The 25,674-nt window shown below is 47.4% G+C and overlaps 2 protein-coding genes across 3 annotated transcripts; one reads left to right on the top strand and one right to left on the bottom strand.

Annotated features, from left to right (window-relative positions):
* The first annotated feature begins 1,010 nt into the window (after positions 1-1,010).
* Positions 1,011-20,559, top strand: KIF3A (kinesin family member 3A). 2 transcript variants are annotated; one of them, XM_026858137.1, is made up of 19 exons: positions 1,011-1,293; positions 2,612-2,756; positions 3,002-3,086; positions 3,569-3,674; positions 4,436-4,575; positions 5,602-5,799; positions 6,154-6,328; positions 7,588-7,689; positions 9,269-9,340; positions 11,233-11,241; positions 12,808-12,964; positions 13,815-13,995; positions 14,298-14,408; positions 15,190-15,315; positions 16,322-16,375; positions 16,521-16,589; positions 16,790-16,914; positions 17,436-17,516; positions 19,124-20,559. In XM_026858137.1, exons 1-18 carry the CDS (start codon positions 1,116-1,118, stop codon positions 17,482-17,484), a joined length of 2,082 nt encoding a protein of 693 aa, XP_026713938.1. In that variant the 5' UTR covers positions 1,011-1,115; the 3' UTR covers positions 17,485-17,516; positions 19,124-20,559. The 2 variants fall into 2 exon arrangements, with proteins under 2 accessions (XP_026713938.1, XP_026713937.1); XM_026858136.1 differs by lacking the exon at positions 19,124-20,559 and having other exon boundaries at positions 1,012-1,293; positions 17,436-18,220.
* A 1,836-nt stretch (positions 20,560-22,395) lies between these two features.
* On the bottom strand, positions 22,396-24,420 carry IL4 (interleukin 4). Its single transcript, XM_026858478.1, has 4 exons — positions 24,286-24,420; positions 24,037-24,084; positions 22,659-22,790; positions 22,396-22,488 (listed from the first exon to the last, which is right to left on the bottom strand). The coding sequence occupies exons 1-4, from the start codon at positions 24,418-24,420 to the stop codon at positions 22,396-22,398; spliced, it is 408 nt and encodes a 135-aa protein (XP_026714279.1).
* Positions 24,421-25,674: the final 1,254 nt, after the last annotated feature.

Consider the following 25,674-nt stretch of genomic DNA (forward strand, 5'->3'; position numbering starts at 1 on the left):
AGGCCTGGGGAGGGGCCGTGCGGGGCTGCTCGGGGCCGAGGTCTGCCTCGGGCGGTGTTGGGGCCCGCAGGAGGCTCTGGAGGACCGCGGACAGGCAGCTCCCCGCGACTCGCTAATTCTGGAGCTGATTTCGGGAACTCTGCCACCCGCGGGGGTAGCACAGGGCTGAAGGATCCCTCCCCCAGCAGCATGAGGCTCACCAGCTCTCTGCTTTCCCCAGAGGCCGCTTCTGGTCTGCTGAGGCCTGAGAGGAATCTGGGCAGGTGGCAGCTAGTGGGAGAGAGGCGCTTGGAAACTGGGTTTGTTTCTTGTTGACATCCAAGGTAGCTGCTCTAGAAGTGGCTAAACGCTCAGCTACAGCCCTCCTCACCCAGGGTGCTGCCTTAGACTGTACCAGGTCACTGGGGGTTTAGATGTATTTAATCAAGAGAAGCACACGATGTCATATTAATCAGGCGTGCTTCCAAATTCCTACTGAACTACTTTGTGAAAGAAAAATGTTTGTGAGCCTTTATAATACAGCATTTTAACTTTCTAAGTGATTAAAATTCAGTGAGTACACTGAAGCTTGTAACTTAAATGCATTCCCTTCAGCCACTGCTCGTGTCATCGGTAAGGTTTGAGGCTTGTGTGCTCCGGTGAGGGAGCGTGGTCAGCGTTAATGTAAAAGAATGTCACGGCTGCAGCTACTTCCAGCAAAACGCTTGCAGATTGTTTGCAAGCATGAAATTGTTTCTTGAAGAAATTCATAGGTGAGCCTGAAGGTGAAGTTCCCAAGTCTTACTCCATCAGTGTCCATGGTAGCATGCAAAGATGGAATAAGCATACGTTATTCTCTCTGCTTTAATTCTGAAGCAGTTCTGGTTTGAAGTCTCCACGTTCACAATCCTGTGGAGGTGTATGCACCTACTTGAGTTGATTCAACGTTTGTGTTTAAACACACAGGTATGTTAACAGCAGTGTTACAGCCTGTGTATTAATTTTTTTTCTTGCTTTTTTAACAATTCTAGATCAACAAGCCTGAGAAGCTGGACAAGCCAGAGAGCTGTGATAATGTCAAGGTGGTTGTTCGATGCCGGCCTCTTAATGAACGAGAGAAAGCCACGGGCTACAAAATGGCAGTCAACGTAGATGAAATGAGAGGAACTATAACAGTTCATAAGACAGACTCATCCAATGAGCCTCCCAAGACATTTACGTTTGACACAGTGTTTGGACCAGAGAGTAAACAGCTGGATGTCTATAATTTAACTGCAAGACCTATTATTGACTCTGTCCTAGAAGGATACAATGGTAAGTCCTTTGTTGGTTTAAGTCAAGGATCCCATCTCCTATTTGCTTTATTAGAGTTCCTGCTGATCTTATTTAAGGGAGTTTCACCTTTCAAGGGCTGGAGCCCTGTATTGTTTCTGTTGTGACCTCTAACTTAAAACAGCCTGAAGGTCCTTGCTGTGCCAAGTACTCGCTGGTTGTACCTACTATGATCGTTAACAGCGAGAGATTGGTGAACAAGACTGAGCTGAGGTCAGTCAGCTGTATGTTTTTATTCTGTATCTTCTGTTTGCAAAAGATATACTTTATCTCATTGTCAGAATTCTCAGCGGCTCTTCACTATACAATTTCAGTAACCAGGCAGCTGCCACGGTCCTGCAGTAACTAGGTATGCATACCAGACTTGTGCATATAACTGCTGCGTTTTCTCCTCTAAACTCTGCTGGTTTAAACTAAGATGACTAGTTAAACACATCTGCCCTACCCCACAGATAATCTGTTGCTTCCTACAGCTGGGAAGAGTCTGGCCATGGTTTGGGTGTGTGTCTGTTATGCATGTAAATGCATTATGCAAAGGAGAGCAGGTGCTAGTAAGGAAGCAAATTACTGCTTTCCATAACAGTACACTATAAACAACAACAGATTACGAAGTTTTCAAAGGCTTGTTAAATGCCTAATAAGCTCTTGTGCTAACACACCCAGGTTTCAGCTGACTAAGAAGCAGCTCTTCCAAATTGTCGAGTCATTGGCTTGACAATCAAAACTTGTTTTAGGCAGCGCTAGGCTAAACTTAAGAACCACTATATTTCTGGAGTACCGGAGTCTGGGATCTCGGTACATTTTCTGGATGTTTTCCTGCGTAGGTTGATTCTCTAGTCCAAACTGTAGCTGTCTGCAGGTTCAGAACTGGGCTTGTGCTGTGGCCTGTGTTCCAGAAGCCTCACACTGTTTCTGCTGTGGCTTAGCAATAGTTGGTTTTACAGTTGATATATAATGATCTTCATCTAATTGACCATGTTATTAATTGGGCTTGCCTTAATTATTTGTGTGTGAGACCTAAGTGTACTAGCACTCCCTACTTTAATCACTCTGCACAGTTAAAACAAGATGAGGTTTTTGGGGATATCTTGTGGGCTGGACAAAACAGGGGCTCAGCATTGTTTGCTGCTGTGGTCCAGCATTTCTGTTGCCCTTAGCCTTGTACATTATCTACTGGAGTGGGTGGAAAACTTCAGCTCTGTAACAGTAGAGGTGTTTAGTGCCATCGGGCTAAGAAGGGGTGAAGTAAAACTGCAGTTAGCAACTTCTTAGTGTGTTCCTATATCTTCTCATCCTTCAGGTACTATTTTTGCATATGGGCAAACTGGAACAGGCAAAACTTTCACCATGGAAGGGGTCCGAGCAGTTCCTGAGCTTAGAGGCATCATTCCCAATTCCTTTGCCCATATATTTGGTCACATTGCCAAGGCAGAGGGGGACACAAGGTAAACACCTTCTCTTCACTGCTTCTGGTTTTTGAGTGTCCGGCTGTAGCAGGAGCCTGACCTTGACAGTGGCAACTGAAATGGCACCTGTGGCCCTAGCTGAAAGATTCCTACTTGAGCAGTTCTTGACGGGGTGGCAGGATTGTGCTGGTATATCACTGCATTTTTGTTGCATTCTGTGATTGTATTTTTTGGACTTCCACAAATGTCTTAACTAAGAAATCTACCCAACTGTTTATCTTCAGGTTTTTGGTTCGTGTGTCTTACCTTGAAATTTATAATGAAGAAGTGCGGGACCTGCTAGGCAAAGACCAGACACAGAGATTAGAGGTGAGCCTGCTGTTCTGCATGTGATGTTTGTTTTGAATCAGTGAGAAACTTTATATTTTTTTTAAGACTAGAGAAGCACTTGAAGGGAAGCAGAAGGTTGGGCTCCACAGCACACGTACCATTTCCTTTAGGATGCAGTTGCTGGGTATCACTGCTGACTTCTCAGAATCTTTCCCACTTGGTCACTTGCAGAGTGAGAAACTGGCTGTTCCCTCTGAGTCAGTTTTGTGCCTGCAGTTCTACCTCGGAGGCCCTTTGCAGTCTTTCTAGGGATTGGAGCCTGAGTCCCTATTTGCCACTGGAGGAAACCAGTGGGACGTTGTCCTGCATGAGTCTGCATTCCTTAACTGCTCTGAGTGTTTTATGTGCAAACCAGAACCTGAAGGAGTAAATCACTGTGCTATCGCAGTAGTACAGTACACTGTAGTGTTGTAGTGAAAATTGCTAAATAGGATGCTCCATCTCAACTGTTTCTCTCTTAGGTTAAAGAGAGACCTGATGTGGGAGTTTATATCAAAGACCTTTCAGCTTATGTCGTAAACAATGCAGATGATATGGACAGAATCATGACTCTGGGCCACAAGAACCGTACGTAGCCTTGCTGTGGGCAGATTTATAGCTCAGACAGAACAAAGGGCTGGTTATGAGACCCATAGTAAGATCCTGGTCCTAATGCTGGAAAGATTGTTCAGCTGAGCAGAGCAAAAGGGATACCTCCTCCCAAACCCCTTCTGTGCAGGGGCAGGTAAAGAAGCCTGTGCCTCCCACAGCGGGCAGTGGTGCAGAAGGGGTGCAGCGAGGGCAGTCAGCATTGTCAGAGCTACCAGTGTGTGTCTCGGTCCTTTTCCCTCTTCAGTTCTGGTCAGGATGAACAACAAATAGTCCCTGTGCTGTGAGTGGGAGGTGGTTTGTGTTTTTTGGAAAACTGAGTTAAGCGCTGATCCTTTTATGACCTAAATTCTGACTACCGTTGCTCTTGGCATGGATTGCTGTGGTTTTATTTCTTAAAATACAGCTGTTTTCAGAGATCAGCCGTGAATGTCTTAGGCTACTGATCTTTGTAGCCTTAAAGAAACAGATGACAACTATTGCTGCTCATGGGATGGGAGTCAGTGGTTGGCTTAGAGCTGCAGCAGGCTGTAACACTTCTGCTAGTCCAGATTGGAAATACACTGCCCCTTCAGTGCCCAAGAATATTTTCCTGCAGAGTTTGATCATTCCTCTTCCCTCTTGTGAAAAACAAGGTTGGGTGAAGAGGCGGGGAGAAGTCTCCTTTGAGAGCAGGAGGAGTGTGACAGCAGCACGTGATTCCTTCTGAAGACAACGCTGTGTTTTCTCTCTGTTACAAGGTTCCGTTGGTGCCACAAACATGAACGAGCACAGCTCTCGTTCACACGCCATCTTCACCATCACCATCGAGTGCAGCGAGAAGGGGGTCGATGGCAACATGCACGTGCGCATGGGCAAGCTGCATCTTGTTGATCTTGCTGTAAGTGGGACCGGCCGGGTCTGCCAGGGCGTGTGGTTGGTGCTGCTGCTCGGGGGAGTGGTGTTGGAGGCCCAGGAGAGGGCATGTCCCACGTTTCACAGCTAAAGCCCAGACTTCTGTTTGACATTGGACTTTGTGAAGTGTTCGCTTGGGGCCTTAAATCAGAGGGTGTACCAGGAAGGGTGTTTAGTGTAGCTAGAGCCTGTCCCAGTAAAAAGGCTCTCTCACTTCTATAAATTAATCATGAAATGCATAAACTACATTAGAAAGAGCTCTCTGGACAGTGGAACTGAATGTCTGCAAGAGGATTTTTTCTTATTTTCACAGAATCCTAGGATCATCTTGGTTGGAAAAGCCCTTGAAGATCACTCAGTCCAACCATTAACCTAACACTGACCGTTCTCAACCCCACCTGATCCCTAAGTGCTGTTTTGAGGGTTGTAACTGTGCAGTTGATCACTTGAGGGTTCATTCCCTCTGTCACTCGCTTTGAACCAATGTAATTGTGCTGGTAAAATGTCTTTAGCCCAAACTTTACACCGAAGTACCTTTCCTTGGAGAAGATGCAGGAAAGGGGAGATTAAAGCCATTCAGTGTCTGCATGTTGACTTTATTTACATGATGTGTGTTTAGGTTGCTCTGTGAAACTTTTTAGAAATAATTGCAGTGTTGCTTTTCTCCCTTGATCTGCTGACAGGGAAGGCTGGAGACGGTGCTTAGCAGCTCTAGCTGAGGTGCCTCCTAACTGCTGACTTGCTTCTTCTAAGTTTTGCTCATGGGGACAAAATCTTCATTTTTCCATCAGTGTTACTTTGAGCAATCCAGTATTTGCCAGCACTGAAAGCTTCAGTTAAGATGTCTTTGTCTCTTTAACCATGTCTGAGGTACTTAGCCAGGCTCTATAATAACAGATGGGGTGGTCAGTGGCAGGCTGCTAGCAAGACTTCGGGTGTAGTTGATCCTAATTAGAGGAGGGCGATGTATTGGGGAATCTGGTGCAATTCCTGCTTGCTGTTCCCTTTCCAGGGTTCTGAAAGACAGGCAAAAACCGGAGCCACGGGGCAGCGACTGAAGGAAGCTACAAAGATCAACCTCTCTCTCTCCACGCTGGGGAACGTTATCTCTGCGCTGGTGGATGGCAAGAGCACCCACGTTCCCTACCGTAACTCCAAACTCACCCGGCTCCTTCAGGATTCTCTGGGGGGCAACTCCAAAACCATGATGGTAAGCTGAGACTCCCTTTCCCGTGCCAGCTATGGAGCTGGATTTTTACAGGGGTAACGTAGTGACTTTGCCATGAGAACAGCCTGGCATTTACCTCTATTTCAGAGCTGTTTGCAGCTTAGAGAACCTTCTGTGTGCATCTTTTCCTTTTCTCTTTGCCTCTGTACAGATGAGGTTGTAAACACAGTGCGTGTGTGTAAGATCACACAGATGTGCTTGGGTAGCCAAAAGCAGCTTTGGTGTAGAAGCAGCAGGAGAGCCTGGGGAGGAGTAGCAGTGTGAGACTGGCAGAGCCGGGGACGGGCCCTGCAATGGCTTGTTCTGGGCTCTGACCCTGCCCCCTGTCTGCCACAGTGTGCGAACATCGGACCAGCGGACTACAACTACGATGAGACTATCAGCACTCTCAGGTATGCGAACCGAGCCAAGAACATCAAGAACAAGGCCAGGATTAATGAAGATCCCAAGGATGCTTTGCTCCGCCAGTTTCAAAAAGAAATCGAAGAGCTTAAGAAAAAACTGGAAGAAGGTGAGATTCCCCTTCCTTCTCCTCGGGTTTCTCGCTATGCCAGTGCTCATTCCATTTGGCCATTCTTTGTGTCAGTTTGGCAGCTGCTGTGGGCCAGTGCCCTCATTTTACTTGCCCTGCTGGGCTGCAGGAGAGGTGACCTGAGCGCAGCCGGCGGTGGCCCAGCAGGGCCCCGGCTTTGCCCGCTAGGTGGCACTTGGCACTAAGGGTAAGCGGTGGCTCCTGGGCTGAGTTTAGGTGTTGCCCGGGCTCGCCCAGAGAGCAGGAGGGCTCTGGGCACAGCGTAGGGAATTAAAACGTACCCTAACAAAAGGGCAAATGTCTTCCCTGTTTGAAGAGAAAAAATTTTGGGTGAAAAATGAACCAAACTTGCAGAGCTAGAGCTGGGGCTGACTTCCAAACACTGCCTGGGGAATAAGAAGCTTGAAGCCCTGTAGTTTTGTGGCCTTGTGACACTGTTTGTCCATTGAAGGACCCTGCCAGGGGCTGCTTACGGAGCAGTGACCTCGGCACAGCTCTGCCAAAGGGATGCTCACGGCAGCAGCTCTGCCAGGGCTTGCTGCTGGGAGTCTGCCCCGTTTGGGAGAAGCAGGGAATGGTCAGCAACTTCATCGTCAAGGGTTGGAAGCTGCATGTAGCTGTTTCATCCCTGATGGGCTGAGGGTGGCTGCTTAAATTTTACTCTAAGCCACAGAAGAAACAGCTTTACGTTTGCTAACGTTACTGGGAGGCCAGGAGGTTAAGTGTTGGATTCTATTCAGTTTGGTTTCCCAACTAAGCCTGAAATATCTGAGCATCGTGTTTGCAATGGCAACAATGAAAAACATTTGTGAAACTGAACTTTTTTCTCAATTAACAGCCATTTAGCTTTGTGTATGCAGGTGTCTGATTAAGTGTGAACTTTGTTCCTCTGACTGTGTTTTCCTTTCCGTCTGAGATGAAAGAGAAGATGTGGGGGAGATCCTGCTAGAAAAGCTTTGTAGCTTAACACTTCAGCAGTGCAAGGATGCTTTATTTCCCCTGAAAAGCACCCACTTGAGCTTTAACATATACACACTGACTTCATGGCATTAAATTGCTTATCTTCATGAAGCTTCCTGAGCCACAGCAAGCTGTCTGTCTGCTCAGCAGTTAGTGACTTCTGCAGGTACTCACAAGCTGATGTCAGGCACTGCTGGGTTTGGCCAGATGTGGCTGTCACAGTAACAAGCTGACAGGAGGGGAAGGAAAGCACATCAAAAAGCATTCTTTTGTTGTAGGGGAAGAGATATCTGGTTCTGAGACCAGTGAATCTGAAGAGGAAGATGAAGATGACGATGGGGAGATTGGAGAGGATGGAGAGAAACGGAAGAAACGGCGGGGTAAGGCAGTGGAGATTCTTGTCAGTGCCACCAGTGTCCTCTGAGCCAGGAGCTGGTGTCAGAAACACTAGGCAGAGCCAGGTGGGGAGAAGTGGAGTTGTAGAGCTGCCCTACTGCCGCTGCAATTATCATGCCTCTCCTAGAAATGAAGCTGTTTGGTGACAGCTCCGAACCTGTGTAGTATCTGCTTCCACTTGGGTAGTTGTGCTTGTGGTAACATCCTCTTTTGTGGTGGCTCCCTGGTTGCCGCAAGGTGGCTGTGTATGGCTTGCGACTGGTGGTGTGGAACTTCCCCTGCTCGCAGAGGTGGGAGGAAGAAGGCACCAAAGATCAGTGGTAGGCAGATGCGGTTTTTATAACCATGGGAGTGGTTGGAGGGGAATTTTGGCTGTGGTTTAGGCAGAGGATTCATCTGTCTTATGGATGTTCAGTAACTGACTCTTCTGGTGTCCTATTTTATGTCGATAGAAGTAAAATTTGACTTTTGGGTGTCTGAGAGCTGAAAAGCTGAATGGGAGCTGCACATCCCTTGTTTGGGAGCACTCTGGAAATCCTGTAGTGAAGTTTGCTTTGTCCTAAACCAGTGTTAAACTCCTGTGTCATGTTTAAACCCCAAGGGATGTTGCTGAACTTAGAACTGGCATCACTGGGTACCATGGGATGCTCTGGCTTCCAGGGAGATTGCTATACCCCTAGAACCTCTGATGTTTCTTCACGGGTAGTAGAGAAGTCACACCCGGTGCTACACCTCAATGTCCAGCTTCTCTAGTAAACTAATTTTGACATTCAAACTGCCTTCCTGTCCTGGAGCACCCCCATCTGTTTAAAAAAAAAAATCCTGTTAAAGCATTCCTGCTTTAGTTAAGCTCTTCATTTTGGTGTCTGTCCAAGTAGGGTCATAAATGACCTTTGTGTGTCTTTGGTAGTTGTAACAACTTTATTCTTCACCTTTTGGTAATTTCTAGAAGCAAAAAGATTGACCACTGTCTCAATCAAGAACCAAGCCCTGCCCAAATCTCCTTCCAAGAGGACACTGCCTTCAAAATGCTGTTTGAAAGGAGTAGAGGGCAAATAACTGACTCAACTTCCAGACAAGCCACCCTTAAGTTCCCTCAGTAAGGGCTGCTCGGCAGGAGTACGCCCGGTAACTGTCCCTGCCTGACCTGATTCTGCCTTCCAGGGGGAAAGTGCACCTTGCCACATACATAAGACTGGAAAGGACTCCTGGTCGCTGAATCCTCTGCTCCTGCAGATATCCACAGCCTTCTCCACTATGATCTGGTTTTCTGTGCTGTTGTTGCTTGAAATGGAAGCTGCCTTGGCATGATGTTTTAAGCTGTAGGCTGGTTAAGATGGGTTTAACTGAAGTGTCTTTCTGAGCATGCTAATTTGTGCTGGGACATGGTGGCTTTGCAAGCTGAGTCTGGGAGGGATCCTAGCAAAAGCTTCCTAATGGGAACCTGTGCCTTTTTGAACTAGGTTGCTGGCCCTTCTGGGTTTCTTTCCTTTAGAACTAACTTCCCATCTGCATGTTTCTTCCCCTCTGGGTTTTTCTGTGGGATGCATTTCTGTTTTCCAGGCAGTAGCAGCAGCAGTAGTTCAGACTCCACATGCTCTGTCATAGAGAAACCTCTGGATAAGTCCTTCACTAGTGAGTGGGAGCTCTTAAGTCCTTTAAGCTTTGGCCTTTCCATAATCTACACACTCCATTTTGCGATGCTGCACTCTTCCCCGCTGTGTCTGTTGGAAAAATAAACCTGAACTTGTAGCTCTGCTAAAGCATGCCTTTCCTTCGCTGCTTCCTTGCTTGAAACAGTTGTTCAATGTGCACATTGTTAGACAGATATGAGAGAGGATAGGAAGCAATTTAGTATGTTGCTTGAGCAAGATTTAAAGGCAATTGAGAAATAATAGGTGAGAAAAAACAGTTTAACTTCTGTGTTAAACTCTCCCTCTAAAATACCAGGAAAAAGTCTGGTAAGTCCTTATGGTAGTTGCTACCAAAGGAGTTTGTAAAAAGGACAACTAGACAGGTGAAATGGGTTGTGCTGTGTTATATTGGTCTCTGCTTCTCAAAATTAGTTTTGGAGAAAAGGGTGGAGCAGTCAGCAGTCAAACAACATGAGGTTTATCCTTGCAAAGAAAATGTGGTAACGCTTGGTTGATTAGCTTTATTTTGGCTGATACTTAGTCCTCGGTGGTTGGGGTTTAACTGCCCCTTGACATTAAGTTCTTGATCACTGTGGGACTTAGTTCAGAAGAACAAGGGATCTAGACTTCGATCTAGCAGTGAGGGACGTCTGGTCTGCTCCTCATCAGAGGGGGCTCTGTCCCTGTAAAAACCCTACAGTGGGTTTGTGAAGACCAAAGAAATAAATCACATCTCAGGACTTGGCTTGTAGGGACTTCACCCACTCTTGTGGTTATTCTGTATAGATGGAGTTCACTCTCCTCCCTGTGTGGAGAGTTTGGAAAGTATTGCTGTAGAGTTATAATCCAGTCAGATTTATACTAGTCACGTTAGTGGAAAGCACCAGCTCGGAGAAGGTGTGGTGCAGGCTGAGAAGGGTCACAGCCTGAGGGAGACCTCTGGGTCCTGTGATGGTAGGCTTGGAACCTGCTTGCTTCAAACTTGCTCTTTCAAAGCTTGCTTGAAACCTGAATATTTTCTCTGGATGAGAACAGTTAATAGCAAACCACTGATGGCGGCAGCAGGCGGATGAGTTCATCTCCTGCAGGTTTGGAGAGCAGCTCTGTGGTGGAGGCTGCACTGGGCGTTTGGTGATGAGGTTAAACGTGGCTGTGTGTGGTTTGGGATATTAACTGTCCTCAAGCGTGACCCTCTTGCATGTGGTGGCTCTCATGATCCCTTTCCTGTCCTGCCCTTCTTGCTGCACTTGCTTGAATAACCCAAACTGGCTATATACCTCTATGGAAGCATCAGTTACTGCAAATTAAGCGAACAATACCTTGTGTAATTACATGGAGAAATCTTGTGCTGAGACTCCCTATGTGCAACTGTCATGTATCCTGCAAGAATTGGCTTGGAAACTTGGTTAAAAGTTAGAATGACTCTTCTGTATGCTAATATTTAACAGGTAATAGAACAGAATTGGCTCTCTTGAGCAGGGGGGAGCGTTAATTCTCTTATTGAAGAAGCAATCCCCCCCCCCTTTAATTGTTTCTTAGGGCATGATCTTTGCGGCAGGCTCGTAACGTTACCTCTAGATTCTGCATTGCGTTGAAGGGGCAGAAGAATGCAAGAGTGAGCTGAAGATTATCCTGGATGTGCAAAGCACTCTGAAGTACAGAGGCTTTCTCTGCTTTAGCATAAAATCATGATGCATTAATGTTTGCTCTAATGGAGTTTTATTTAGTGATGATTATCCTGTGTTTTCTACTCTAGAAACCTGCCTATAAAATTGTTCTGATGCTGATTATCTCTGTCTAGAATGATCAAAGCAATAATATATTTTCTTTCCTCCTCTTTTTATGCACATGCTGCCTCTCTGCGATTTGCTTTCTACTTCCTCTTAATGCAAGATCAAGCAGGTTGGTGTAATTGTTTTCCGCCTCCTTACAATATAATTTCAGAGCTTGTGAAAGGATCTTAAAACTTGGTTTAGTTTACCTTTTCTCCTAAGATGAGAATATAGAGGTTGTGTACTAAGTCAGAAGCCTTTATCTGGCTTACCTCCTTTTATATGAGCTCGGTATAGCACTTTCAGAAAGCTGCTTACTCAAAGACAAGAGATTTTTTTTTTTTCCCACCACAAATCCAGAAATAAGTGCTTATTATCTGATGCCAAAGTTTAGCAGATGGAGACTAAGACACTGTTTGCTGTGGTGCTGGAGTCCTTACCGTGCCACAAAGCTGACGAATTCTCTAGTGTGTGTGAACAAACGTGAATACAGATGTGTACGTGTGTGTTTACAAATACGGTGCATTTTGTCTGTCTGCTAGAGGTCCTATATATGTATAAATAAAGCTGACTGCCACGAAGACTGGAGGGAAGGGAAGCCTTTCACTGGACAACTTCCTTCAGCACACTGACTGTGTGTATTATGTCACTGAGAAACAGTCACTTGACAGTTGATGGCTTCAGGTAGTTTCTAAGCATCTGGATTCTAAGGGGTTTTTTTCCTCTGGAGAAAAGCAAAACAAGAAAATGAACTTGCTTGTAGTGAATAAAGGGAGGTTTAGGACTTGTAAGACTTGTGCATTTGAGGAGATGCGCATACACTGGGCTCTTGCTCACTCCAAATAACCCCCAGGGATTTCTGTGTTCACCTGCCTTAGGCACTGTTGGGATTCCAGTGACAGTTGGCTTCCAAGAGCAGCAGCCTCACACTTTGTTTCAAAAATCACTGGGTTTGGGACCAGTGCTTCAGGCTGAGGTGTTCATTGAGTTGTCCTTGGCCATTTCCTTTGTAACCCTCTAGGAAATGTCCCTGGGTTGCTGTAGGGCTTGTAAAGATGCAAAGTGACAGCAAACTTCAGTGCTTTCAAATCTGTGGGTAGCCACTGTTACACAGATTGAATACTATCAACAAGTTTCTTTAATTGCCTGTTTTTTGTAGGACTGTTCTGAATTTCTTGAGTCTTTGTCACAGTAGTGTATCCTTAAAATATTGTGCTCGCTTTGCAGTAGGTAAATTCAGAAGGAAGAGAACAAACGAGGGGTGTGGTGGGGATGCTAATCTGAAATTTGAGTATGTGGCTCTTGGTAGCTCAGCTCTTGTAGATATAGGTCGAGGCTGTCTTCTGTGTTCCTTCATTTGGCCTAATCTACATAGTTGGAACATCTGAGTTTCCAGCTCGGACTTCTGTTTAGGCAGCGTTCCTTCTCCAAGTGTTCTTTGGATGTTTTCTGTTTTGGGGGCATTAGGTTATAGAGTTAGCTCTATACCATTCCTTCTCTGTAGGAACTGGGGACAACTGGTCAGTGTTAAAACAGGATTTGAAAGATTGAGTCGTGCCCAGCTTAGAGCTGACATCTGACTAAATTAATCTTTGTTAAATGCAAGTGTTGAATCTGAACTTGGAAAAAAAGCTGTGATACAGAGGCTGTCTTATTTTTCTGTGAATGAATTTGTTTTCCCTATCCCTTCCCAAAGGCAAAAAGAAAGTTTCCCCTGACAAGATGGTAGAGATGCAAGCTAAGATTGAAGAGGAGAGAAAAGCTCTTGAAACTAAGCTTGATATGGAAGAAGAAGAAAGAAACAAAGCCAGAGCTGAACTGGAGAAGAGAGAAAAAGACTTGCTTAAAGCTCAGTGAGTATCCTGCTCTTTGCAGTTCATGTGGTCCTGTGAGTTTTTCCTTAATCTACAACTCGGATAGGGGCACCTGGAGATGCACGGGGAGGGGCCTGTTGGGCTTTAATAGCAAGATGTTCAGTTACAAAGTGAAAGAGGAGCTTACTCTGCATTTAGAGAAGATGGAAAAGACGCTTTACCCTCTTGGTGCTTCTTTCTTCTCTTAATTTTAGTTGTGCAAGATAGCCTAGAAAGACAAATGAGTCCTGGGGCCCGGTGCAGAGCAGTGGTACTGCTGTGCTGCTTCACCAGTGGGCAGTAGCTGTGCAGCACCCCAGGTTTCCTGTGGCACGGTGTCACGCGCATGTCGTTTTGGGTGGAGGGATTCTCCACTCTGGAGCTGAAAAGCTGCTGAGATGCCGCTGGCCTGTGTGGACAGGACAGTCCTGCTGTCAGAGGCTGCTCCAGCACCAGCCAGCTTTCCTGGTTTGCATCTCGGCTGCCCTGCCTCCATCTCTGCTTGCTCTCTTCCTTTTCTGCAGCTGCCTCTGGGTATCTCTGCACTGCAGGGCCCACGGGGAGCAGGGGCCTTGGGGAGCCTGGTGATATTGCTGGTGCCTTGCAGCCCTTCGCAGAGGGGATTTGTGGCAGGAGAGGCTTTTCTGACCTGGTTTTGCTCGCGAGGAAGCGATGGGAGCTGGAGCTCAGGGAACTCCCTGCATTCGCTTGCACTGCCTCACCCCGCTTAAACCCTTGGCAGCAAGACAAGTTTTTCCAGCCCTGCAAATGCTGTCTGGGCTGTAAAACTGAGCTGGACCTGCTGCCTTGCAAGCAGTGTGGGATAGGAAGCTTTATGCTGTGTCTCTAGACAAGAGCACCAGTCCTTGTTGGAGAAACTGTCTGCACTGGAGAAGAAGGTGATCGTGGGAGGAGTGGACTTGCTGGCAAAAGCAGAGGAGCAAGAGAAGCTTCTAGAGGAATCCAATATGGAACTGGAAGAACGAAGGAAGAGAGCAGAACAACTTCGCAAGGAGCTCGAGGAGAAGGAGGTGGGGTTATAAGCTGCAGCTGTCTGGAAATAGCAATGGTGGGCCACACCATGTGTGCCGTGGCTTTGCTCACGTGGATGAAACGTGGCTCTGCTCTGAAAGAATGGCAGAAACGGTGGTGGCAGTGCTCAGCTCTAGGGCACTGCAAACACTGTGGGTCTGGGCCAGCCTGGCCAAGCCAGGTCTCCATGCCTTTGGTAAATGCTTTGTTTTGTTCAAGTAGTTTCTCTTGTTCATGCTAGCGTGGATAGTTTCTTTGATTGTGTTAATGTGTGGACGTCTGTGCTAAATCTTGCACACAGCAAGAACGCTTGGACATTGAGGAGAAGTACACCAGCCTCCAGGAAGAAGCACAGGGGAAAACCAAGAAGCTGAAGAAAGTTTGGACCATGCTTATGGCTGCAAAATCAGAGGTTAGTGTCTGAAGTGCCCAGCCTGTGCTCGCCCGTGGGACTAGAGCTGGGAAGGGTAAGCCATCAGCTTGGTGACGCTGGAAAAAGTGCCAGACGTTTAGAAATGCCTTTCTGTGCTGTTTTGGCTCATGTAATTCAAAAAGATCTAACTCAGGCTGGTGTCAGAGCTTAAGAGGTGCGTGTTGTAGAGCTTTTCCCCAAGCCAGGCTGAGAGGGGGTGTGTGTGTGTGAGACCCTGAGATATTCAGAGCTTCAAGGAGAAACACTGGTTATTTCTGAGATAACATAAGTTGTTTGCTGGCGGCCTAGTCTCCTGCTCTGCAGCAGCCCAGGAGCTAAAGCTCCTCTGCTCTTAGCTGTCTGTCTCTTCTGCCTCCTGCCCTCGTTATTTCTTCCTCAGTGGCTCAACATGCCCTTTGGCTGGTATCTAGAGTGTTTCATAAGCGCATTTTGTCTCTGAGATCAGAGATTTTCCTCGAAATCTTGCCAGGGATGTAACTTGTCTGCACACTCTTCATCCACTCTTACCTGGTGCAGAGCTTGGACTGGCAGAAGGCCAGTTTCATTTTTATGAAACAGAACTTAGTGCTGCTTTCAGCCATCTCTGGGCTAGAATGTTTTAAGGGGGTTTATTCTTCAGAGAGAAATGTTCTAGCACTTAGAAGCAGAGTTTGCTGTTGTTTCTCAAAAACCTTGTATAGGCAGAAGGCTGTTCTCTTTCAGGCTGTTGCCATGTCTTAAGCTAGCTCTGATGCCTCTCAAATGCCTGGTTTATCTTCAGATGGCAGATCTGCAGCAGGAGCATCAGAGAGAGATCGAAGGATTGCTAGAGAATATTCGACAGCTGAGCAGGGAGCTTCGTCTTCAGATGCTTATCATAGACAACTTCATTCCTCAGGACTACCAGGTAAAGACAGAGCCTAAGCCTGTGGCGTAGGGCTGTGCAGAGCTCTTGTTCTGTCCAACAAATGGAATGAGTTGGGTGCTTTTCATTTTGTGAGGTATTCCCAGTGAACTGAAGCTGTAGCACAGATCACTTGCTGGGAGCCTGTTTGTGGCTCAGCTGAGCGGGTACGACTTGCCTGCATTCAGGAGTTTGTGCCGTTATCTGGGTTTTTAGAACCAGGTGATGTTAAAAGTAGGAAAAGGTGTTTTTTGTCAAGTGACTCTTGTAACCTGGTGGCCTTCTGCTTGAAGTTCAGCTGGAAGATGATCAGAGTTAGTGGGTGCACTTGGCTCCAAAACCAGCACAACGATGTGAATAGCGAGTGCAGAGCTGAAGAATCGGTGTGTAATATGTTGGTTGCTGTAAGCAGAGAGATACATTGATCTCAGTTTTCTTGCAGCATATTTTCCTAACGGTTAAAATCACCGTGTATTTAACTGGTGTATTCACTGTGTGCCCGTGCTCTGGGTCTGTTTGAAATCTTTTTTTCCCACCGTGCTTGAAGTTCTGCTTCTTAAAGTCTGATAATGCAGAGTAGTAGGGCTGAACTTGGAACTCTTCTACTTGTTTACTTTGACCCCAATCTCCAGAAAATTCATTATGAGCTTAAATATGGTGCATGCTATTTAATAGAAAATGTAAAAGCTGTTTCCCTTTTTTCCATATTACAATGTGTTTATTGATGGCCTGATGGCATTGGCGTGAGGGGAAACCCATGGTTTAGTGGGAACTCCAGTGTATATGATTTGGGAGTGGTATTTTTCTCCTCTGTAGTCTTCAGAATGTCAGTGGGGGGGTTTGAACATGACAGAACTGTCTTGATAGAAGCGACTTGGAATGGTCAATGCTTAAGCAGCTTGTCCAGGCCGTTAGGGATGTGTCTTCTGGAAAATGCATCCGGAGGGCACATTGTGCAGATCTGTGTTACTGCAAGTCTATTACAGTTACTGTTTTAATTTCTTTCTAGGAAATGATTGAAAACTACGTTCACTGGAACGAAGACATTGGGGAGTGGCAGCTGGTAAGTTATCTGATGGGCTCACCTACAAACTGACGTTGGCACCAGCTTCTGAGGAGTTTAACTGAGCCCAGAATTAAATGGATAAACCTGTAGTCAGTTCTACTGTGCATGGTACTCTTTACTAACAGACCTTTCTTTCTTTAAGAAATGTGTTGCATATACAGGAAACAACATGAGGAAACAGACACCTGTCCTGGATAAAAAAGAAAAAGATGTGAGTGACTTTTTATAAGCACCTACTGAGCTGCATAAGTCTAAATTCTGCTGCCTGTGGCTACTGCTGCATATTTATAGCAAAACTATCTGCTTTCAGTTTTCTTTTGAAGAGATGAGTCTTTCTAGTGTTACAAAAGCATGCTGATCGGTGTATGAAACTACTCTTGACATTTTTTTTGTGGGGTTTTCTTTTTTTAGCCCTTTGAAGTGGACCTTTCCCATGTTTACTTAGCTTACACTGAAGAAAGCTTGAGGCAATCCCTGATGAAGCTGGAGAGGCCAAGGACTTCAAAAGGAAGAACCAGGCCCAAGACGGGTAGAAGGTGAAGAACTTTGGAGTATCTATATGTAACAGGGGCTTTACCCAGGGGAAGGCTTAAGTTTGTGCATGCAAACTTAACCATGAGTCTTCAAACATTTGTTTAATGAGAAGATAAATTACTAACACTTTTCACGGTACAAAGATTACCAGTGCCAAGTGTAACAACCAAGCTGAAATCTCTTTACTATAGTAAAATCTTGTCCAGAAAGACTCGTTTGGGAATTTTTCTGATGGCAGTTTGTGCTGCGTTCCCCTCTTCCACCTTCTTGCTTTATTTTCTGGTGTTCTGTGGTTCAGTTTAACATCTGACACGTCTACTGGTGTTACTGGAAAGTCGTGTGCTGTTGGAGGAGATTTCAGCCTGGGTTTTCTTGGTTATTTTACTTTTTTGCTTTTGACAAGTACCTGTGGAAGAGTAACGTTGTATAGTTTTGGCTTGAAATGTGGCTGGTCCCCGTCTTTCCTTGACAGCATAATGATGTGTGTATGGTGTTATTTCTCCCTTTTCTGCTCTCCAAACAGAAAACGTTCGGCAAAGCCAGGAGCCGTCATTGACTCTCTGCTGCAGTAGGTGTGACCTGTTCAGAATTGCCGTAAAAATCAGTGAGTGTATAAGATTTGGCCAGAATATGAAATTTAAGAGATGGCACAGTTTGACATGGCTATAAAATCCATGCCTTGCTGGTATGGAGCTTTATTAAAAAAAAAAAAAATGTATTTTTCTTTAGTTGCCCGTATACTGTATGTTATATTAACATAATATTAAACTGGTATATATGATGGTTGTGAAATTCCACGTGGTAAATGTGTTGTGCAGGGAAACTGTTGTTGGCAATCCTTGTTGAAATGTATAGGAAATAAAGGTTCTAGATGTGTGTTTAAGCACTAGACACGTTAGCTCAAAACAGTTGTTGAAATCCTAAAACTTAAGGCTGGTAAATCTGACTTAGGCCCTGCTTTGCACCTAACTGGCACCTTTCACTGTTGTCCTCTGTTGCCCTGAGCTGTGTTTGAACGTGGTTGCTGCAAACCTTGAGGAGCATCAAACCCTTTTATTTAAATCCTCTCCCCGTGGCTATTAACCTGACTGTGTTGTGTATCAAACACACAGTCCTTCTCCTTCCGTTTGCTGTCTTGCTGCGCGAGGGAAGTCGTTGGGTAAGGAGAAACATGAGCTACAAAAGTGTGAGACTTCTGGGAAGGGATCACACCCTGGTTAAGTGCAACAGAAGACAAGTGTGTCTGGTGCTTTTGGTTTTGTCTATTTGTGTGTGATCTGCTGGCACTGTGGAGAACGAAGCCTTTGATGCAAAGGCAAAAGAGCTTTTTTTTTTTCTTTTTAAGGCTGTGTTGCAGCGTTGCTTTGGCTGCTTTTTATGTTTCTGAGCTGGAATTTTTTAAAATATGTGACTTGTTTTGTAATATGAACAGCAGAGATTACTTAAGGGGAATGCTAGAACACTAGGACTTGGCTTCAGCCTTGGGACTGTGAACATTAGGGCTCTGTCTTCTCATCCCTGGCTGCAAGGACACTGGACCAGTGCCCTAAACTGAGGATGAGTTTGATTCTCCTGGATTAAACCAGGCATGAATTGCCCAGTTCTCCCCGAACAGTACCATCCCCTGAAAGGGCTGATGCTGTTTGTTCCTGCGTAGACTGTATCGTCTTGGGTTTCTTGCCTATGCTCTGAGAGGAAAAAAAAAAAAATTCTGGTCTCTGATAATAACCATTTATTTGTGGTGGCTGCTCTTTTTCTTTGATATTTACGCTGCTAATAGACACATATCACTTTACTGCATTGCTTTTGTGTCACACTTAGGATTGTGTGTGCTTTATCACTCCTGCTGGCACCTCACCAGCTCCGGGGGGGGCCGTGCTCATTAGCTGTAACTTCCACATCACCTCAGTGTTACCTGGGGGCTACTAGTAGGAGAAACTGAGTCCGTAAGCATGGCAAAGGGTGAGACAGCTCCTTCGGTGTCCCGAGTTCTCGCTAGTAGCCACGTTTGTGATTTACCAGAATGTTCTTGAAGTACTTAGAGTAGTGAAAAGTTGACGGCCCTTCCTTACTGTCCTGGTGGCTCTGTAACGGGATCTGTAAGAGTTAAAACTGGTCTTGTCAAGGCATATTTTGCTCTGGTGATACGTTCAGTGCTTCTCTAAAGGAGTGGTAAGCTTTTCCCTGTGTTTTTTTAAATGTGTTTTTCAGGATCATGACCTAGAAGAACATACTGGCCTCTGTTTTGGGGGGAAGGGAGTGACACCTAAGTTCATGCAAGACACAAACGCTGGCATTTATTTTCTCTAGCCTAGTGCTTGAGGTAAATACTCAGAATTTTGGTTGATCTAAGCTGTAGTAGGTTTTGCTTTTGAAGAGGCGACCTTACCTTGAATGTGCTTGGATAGAGTTGGGCTATCTGGTGTTAGATGCTTCTCCTCAAACAAGACAGACTGAAAATGGCTTAAATGCTGTTTTGTCTTAAGCCTTATGTCCATCCTGAGCCCACGCAAGATAGCTGCACAGTTCTGGCCTGTTGTAGTTCTCAGAACCAGGGATAACGGTTTTATTTCCCTTCTGTGTTATGTCTTGTGCTAAGATTAGTTGAACGATCTGTTTTTAAGGGAGCTTCTCCTGAACTGTGCTTTCAAACAGACCATTGGAAAGTCTTTTACCTGACAGACATCGGTGGCCTAGCGATACCACTGTGAACCGTGACACTGCATTTAAAATATTGCAAACCTAACTACAAAGGCATATGCTTTACCACTTTAAAGTTACACTTCTGCTGCTGAAAACAATATTACTCTACATATTTAAGCGGGCCTTGGGGCAGAGAAAACAGTAAGGAATTGCTTGCACACGTTTGGCAGATTGGAGAAGCCAGATGTAATCTGTTACAGGGGCTTGGAGAACAAATTATCTGCTCTTACAAGAGGACTTTAAAGTGGAACACTGTCACGGTCATGAGGATCTATCAGCTTGGCTTACCGTGTAACTGGTGTGTAGTGGTGAAGTTCTGGGAACTTCTGTTTAAAACCAGAGGGGCTGCCTTGCAGGTTTACCATATGGGCCTTCTCTAGCCCTGGATGATCTGTGAATGTCTAATGTTTTTGTGAGGAAGGGGCTTGGTTTGTTTGGGGGTTTTTAAGAGCTTAATACAGCCATTCTCATCCCAGGTCAGTATGTGCTCTATAGTATTTATCAAAAATCATATAACAATATATTGTGTATGCTCATCTTGCTACCAGAAGAGTCCCCTCATTCCAGAACATCAACCTTAACATTACGGTTTTTGATGCTTTATGTTGTTTAATGTTGTGTAAATGTATTATTTCGTATTTAATTTGTTCCTGATCCTTTCTTTAAGAGGAGGGGAAAATGGTCCGTAGTGCCTTTCACTGACTCCACCCTCTGCACGTGTCCAGCTTTCACCTTTCTCAACAGTTCTGCTTAGCCAGTCCTGTATATAGGAAAAACTGCTAGTCTTTTATAATTTGTCTTCCTATTTATTGTTTTTTCTAACTGTTTATTTCTGATTATTCTTTGTTTTATGACTAAGCTTTATTCTTTACACTGTATATATCAGTATTACGTCCCCGGAGCATGTTCATACCATGAAATAAAACTCCTGATTCCTAGTTCCACCTCTGTCCATGGTTTTTCAATTATCTTTATCCATACAGCATCTTTCTAACTCTGAGGCAGGAGGTGTCAGGAAGGGTGCCTGGAATCCTCTGCGTGGCTCTGGGCTGCACAACATTTACTGGAGAAGTTGGAGAAGTGAGTTTGGGGGGGATGTGGGCACCCCCAGGGCTGACAGGGCAGAACAAGAGGCTGCTCTGCAAGGCTGGGGAGGAGATGGGGGTAACTGTAGGGTGGGTTGGGTTGGGAGTGACCTTAAAGATCACCCAGTGCCACCCCCTGCCCCGGGCAGGGCCACCTTCCACCAGCCCAGGTTGCCCAAAGCCCCGTCCAACCTGGCCTTGAACCCTGCCAGGGAGGGGGCAGCCACAGCTCCTCTGGGCAGCCTGTGCCAGGCCCTCACCCCCCTCACAGGGAGAATTTCTTCCTTCTATTTTAATCTCAGTCTGCTCTTACTCAGTTTAAAACTGTCACCCCTTGCCCTGTCCCTACATCCCTGATCCAGAGTCCCCCCCCTGTTACCTGCAGCCCCTTTCAGCCCTGGGGGGCCGCTCTAAGGTCTCCCCGGAGCCTTCTCTCCTCCAGCTGAACCCCCCAACTCTCTCAGCCTGTCCTCACAGGGGGGGCTCCAGCCCCCCGAGCATCTCTGTGCCCTCCTCTGGCCCTGCTCAGCCAGGTCTCTGTTCACCTCTGTTTCCTCTGCTGCATAAACTGTCCTGGCCTGCAGCACACTTCTTCCCCTGGAAGACGTTTCAGCCTGCTCAGGCAGTAGGTAACAGGTTTTTTGTGGTCTGCTAACGCTGCAGCTCCCCTGAGTACTGTGACTCAGTTGATGCAGGAACCAAACTCTGCACAGTCCTGGGACTTTCCAAAGCGCTCTCCCACGCTGTGCCAAAGTTGCAAAATGGTAAAAGACACCTAAATACCTGTGAGGCTCTGCTGTCCTGGGGCTTGAGAGACTTCCACCATGGCCCGGGTCTGCTGGGGACTGGTCAACCCCTCAACAGTGCAGGTTTGCTCCCTGCTGGTGTTTATTTTGCTGCTGTTGTTTCTATTCCTGGGCCACAAAGGGCTATGCTGTATGTAAATAGCATGTATGTAAATTTATAGATATAAGCCCTAAATAGGTTATAAAGTGAGGGGGGAGCTAAGGGCCTGCTCTGTTCCCACCCTGGCATCTCCTTTTGCAGCTCTAGTACACACTTCTGAGTTCCCTGCGCTCAGAACCAGGCCTGGTTTGTGCCCCATCTTCTCCAATCTGCCTTGTCTTGGGGTTTTTCCCTCAGCTTAGCCCTGCTTTCCTCTTCTTGATACCAGCTCTAACACCACAGCAGGACAAACTGCTTTGGCAGCTCTTGCCAGCACCACCCCCGTGCCAGCGGAGTCTGGACTCTGTTCCCTGTAGCCCCTTGTATTTCTTGCAAGGTATATGGCAAAGTAACAAAAATTACTTCTGACTTCATGGTTTTAAAGCCCCGGTTCCATCTAGCAGCTCATCACCGCTCAGCTCTTGAGTCAGCACAGCCTCTCTGTGCCCTGATTTCCAAACCTGTCACTGATTTCCCACTTTCCGACGATGAGGATAGAGAAACGTGTCCTCCTGTCCCTGCTCTGCAGCCCAGAGCCCCGTGCTCTACCCGGCACCTTCGAGCTCTCAAACGTGCTCCTGCGCTCTCCGGTTTCTAGCCAAGAAGCATCTTCATGCAATACCAGCAGGTTTAGTCCAAAAATACATTTATTTAAAGAATTATTATAAATAATTTTGAAAAATACAGTGTCATAGTTTAAAAACAACAAAAAAAACAAACTGTGGTGGTTTTTTTTTTTCACATCAGCCTCTAGTCTTTTACTAATCGTTGGAGGAGTCTGTGTAAGTTCATTAGGAAATCACGGAGTGAAGTAGTGTTGGCTGCTGCCACGGGACATGGTGCCTGTAACGGGAAAAAAAGAGCCGTGAGGGTGCTGGGGGAGGGCTCCAGGGCTCTGTTCTCCGTTTCCAGCAGGAGAGGACTGGCTGAGAGCAAGGGATGGAGAAGCTGGGGGAAGCTCCGTGGCTGAGGGTCGTCCGGCATCGGGGCTGCGAGCGGGAGCCCTGCCTTACCTGGAGCACCGTGCTCTTCCTCTGGACCACTTCCACCAAATTGAGGTAAAGGCCCTCCAGGGGCCGGTGGCAGCTCCGGCTCTCCCAAGCCACTGTGGAGGCTTTGCATAAGATCTCGATGTTGTCATCTTCCTGGAAAAAAAAGACATACGTGGCTTTTTTTTTTTTTTAGGGAATCTTGTGTACAGTCGCAGCTTCATTAGCAGCAGGTGAGAACAGCACAAATAATAGATTTTTTTTTTTTTTTATAGCGATACATCCTCTCGGCGAGAAGTCGTGGCAGGGTTGGGAGCAGCAGCTTGGAGCATCGTGCTCCTGCTGCCGGCGGGCCCCTGTGCTGGGGGAGCTGCTCCCTGCGCCGTGCCCGGGGGAAGGAGCTGGTTTGGGTGGGCAGAGGCTCCACGGGGGTAACAAAAGCCCCTGGGAAGACGTCGCCTCTGTCCATAAAATCCCGTGGCAGAGACATGGGGCAGATGAGGAGCTGGTGGGTGAAGTGCTGGTGGTAATAAGAAAACTGTGGAGCTGTCTTCCCCCGGGGGATGATGCTCAACGCGGGCAGGTCGCTGAGAGCTCTGTCTGTCCTCATCTCGGCTTTCACCCCGATGGCACCGCCGAAGCCACCGGCCTGTCCCCGTGAGCACGGCCGGGGCTGCGGGCACTGGGTCCTGCAGCATCCCTGGCGTCTCTGCTCGCTCTCTGTGCTGGTCCCTGGGGCAGGAGGGGTGTGGGGACCCCCCTGAGGAGATGCTCAGCCCCAGCCCCCCTCCAAAAGGAGGCTGCTGCACCCCTCGGCTGCCGCCTGCCCATGCCACGCGAGGTGAGGGCATCGGCTTTCTGTGAAAACAGGAACTCTGGTGCCGGGGAGCTTGGCTTAGGCAGCAATTTTCAGTGCAGAAATAGGTTTTATTATCTGCTATTAAATCTCCTGCTAACTGAAGAGCTTTCCCCCAGATAAGGGGCTAAAGAGGGATAGTGTGTCTAACCAGAGCTCGAGATGCTGCGCGATAGGTGCGTGTGGGTGTCTGTGAGATGGTGACACACCGCTCCAAGGCAAGGGAAGAAGTTCCCCTCTCTTCCTTTCTCAAAAGCGTGAAAAACGCTCTGTGCTGCTCAGAGAGGCGCTGCCCATTCCCGCCTGCCCCTCCGGCCTCCCCCAGCCCCTGATGCCGCTTTGGCTGGAGGTGGGGACGGGTGCTGGGCACCGGGAGCGGCGAGGAGCAGCCTGGCAGCCCAACGTCACCGCTCGGGGCTGGCCATGGGCTCCTTGCTCCCGTGTGGTGCCACGCCTGGCCACCCCGTGTTCTCCTCTGGCCCCCAGCACCCGTCGTGGCCGTGTGGTTGTTTTCGAACAAGGACGAGTTAGTTTTTTCTCTCTTACCTTATCGCCTGCAAAAATATTTGTCACATTCATCTTGTCACAGGAAACCTTTATCAAGACACAAAGGAGAGGAGCAATCAGGCTAGAGAGCAACCCGATAGAGAAATCCATCCTGACTCACACCCATCCCTCCGCCCGCTCTCGGTTCCCCCCCTCCGCCCCGATCTGGCACCTTCCTTTGACTCAGCATCACTCTCGCCCAGCCCGGCGAAAGACTCCGTCCCTCCCATCCATGCGAGAGAGCCCTACCTCGCTCCGCAGGAGGTGGCTCAGCAGCCTGATGCTCTCCTCCAGAAGCCTGGAGGTCTGCAGCAGGGCGGCCGTGCGGCCCTGGCTGCCCGGCAGCGCCAGGAGGGTGAGCAGCACCGGCACCAGGATGCTCATGGCCTGCTTGAAACTGAACCCCCTCAGCTCACAGTTTCTGGATATTTTGGTGATCTATACCTGTGTGTGCTTTTCTGGAAGAAACACCTCAATTTAAGGCTGTAAAATTGCTGAACCTGTAGGAAAAACTTATTTTCCCTTATCTGCACTTTCCAAAGTTGCTCCTATCCAATTAGGACAACAGGTCTTTTTTTTGTGAAAGTCAAGATTTTCTTCTGATCTTGCATTACGTTTCAACGTAGGAAATTTCCACCGTAAGATAACGGTGGTGGGAGTCAGGTCACGTACAAAAGAAAAGTTTGTAAACTGCCCGATTTGGGGATTCTTCATTTCTCCGTATCCCAAGACTTGATACCGTGAGGTGAAAGTGGCTGAACCGGGGAGACCACAGCTCTGACCGCGCTCAAATAAGCTTTGCTTTTTTTATTCTAACTGTCCTGCGAGCTCTTCCATCTCGTGTTTCATTTGAATATCTCCAAATCATGCAAAGCATCCTTCATCTGCATACCATTTTCTGTCTACGGTTATCTTAACCTGTGCCCGGGCAGAAACGGAAAGCGCGGCAGAGCCCTGCCTGGGGCCCGTGGGGACAAAACCCTCCTGGGGAGGAGCAGGGCATCGCTGCCTCCCAGGGCTGGGGGGTTTATGGAGACTTGGGGGCCCTCCTGGCCAAACGGGACCCCTGAAACAGCGGGACCCTGCCCGTGGCACCCTGCGGGGATGCAGACGAGGTGCAGGGAGCCGGCCTGGGGTGGTCCCGCAGCGTCGGTGCCTGGGAGCGCGGGCCCTTGCCTGGGAAAATGAGATTTTTGTGACTGGTCCCAGCGTCTCGGCGAGGTGGAGGCTGCCCCGGCCTGTCCTGCCCCTCTCGGGGTTCAGGTGATGGGCTCTGCTGGCACCACCGACCAGCGCTGCCGCAGGAAATCGCGCTGAGAAATTAGCTGAGCTGGGAAACTTCGGAGTTTTGTAATAACTAATAGGTATTTTTCTAACTCAAATAGCAACTTGCCATCAGATGCTTGATAAGAGTTTGCGAGTGCTCAATTAATCCAGGAGCAGCCAGACTGAGAGTAATTTTGTTTGTCTAATTACGAAATGCCCCAGATGAAGTTAGTGCCACTGACTCAGAAAGACCTTTGCGAGGGATTTGCCGGCAGAGCGCTGCGCCGGCTCCTACCTGCACCGCTCTCGATGGAGCAGATAAGCGGGTGCTCCCCGGCTGAGGGGCCGCACGGTGCCGGCGGCCTCGGCGGG

The sequence above is a fragment of the Athene cunicularia genome (genome assembly GCF_003259725.1).
Source record: "Athene cunicularia isolate RWA chromosome 13 unlocalized genomic scaffold, athCun1 chr13_part1, whole genome shotgun sequence".
Lineage (NCBI taxonomy): Eukaryota > Metazoa > Chordata > Aves > Strigiformes > Strigidae > Athene > Athene cunicularia.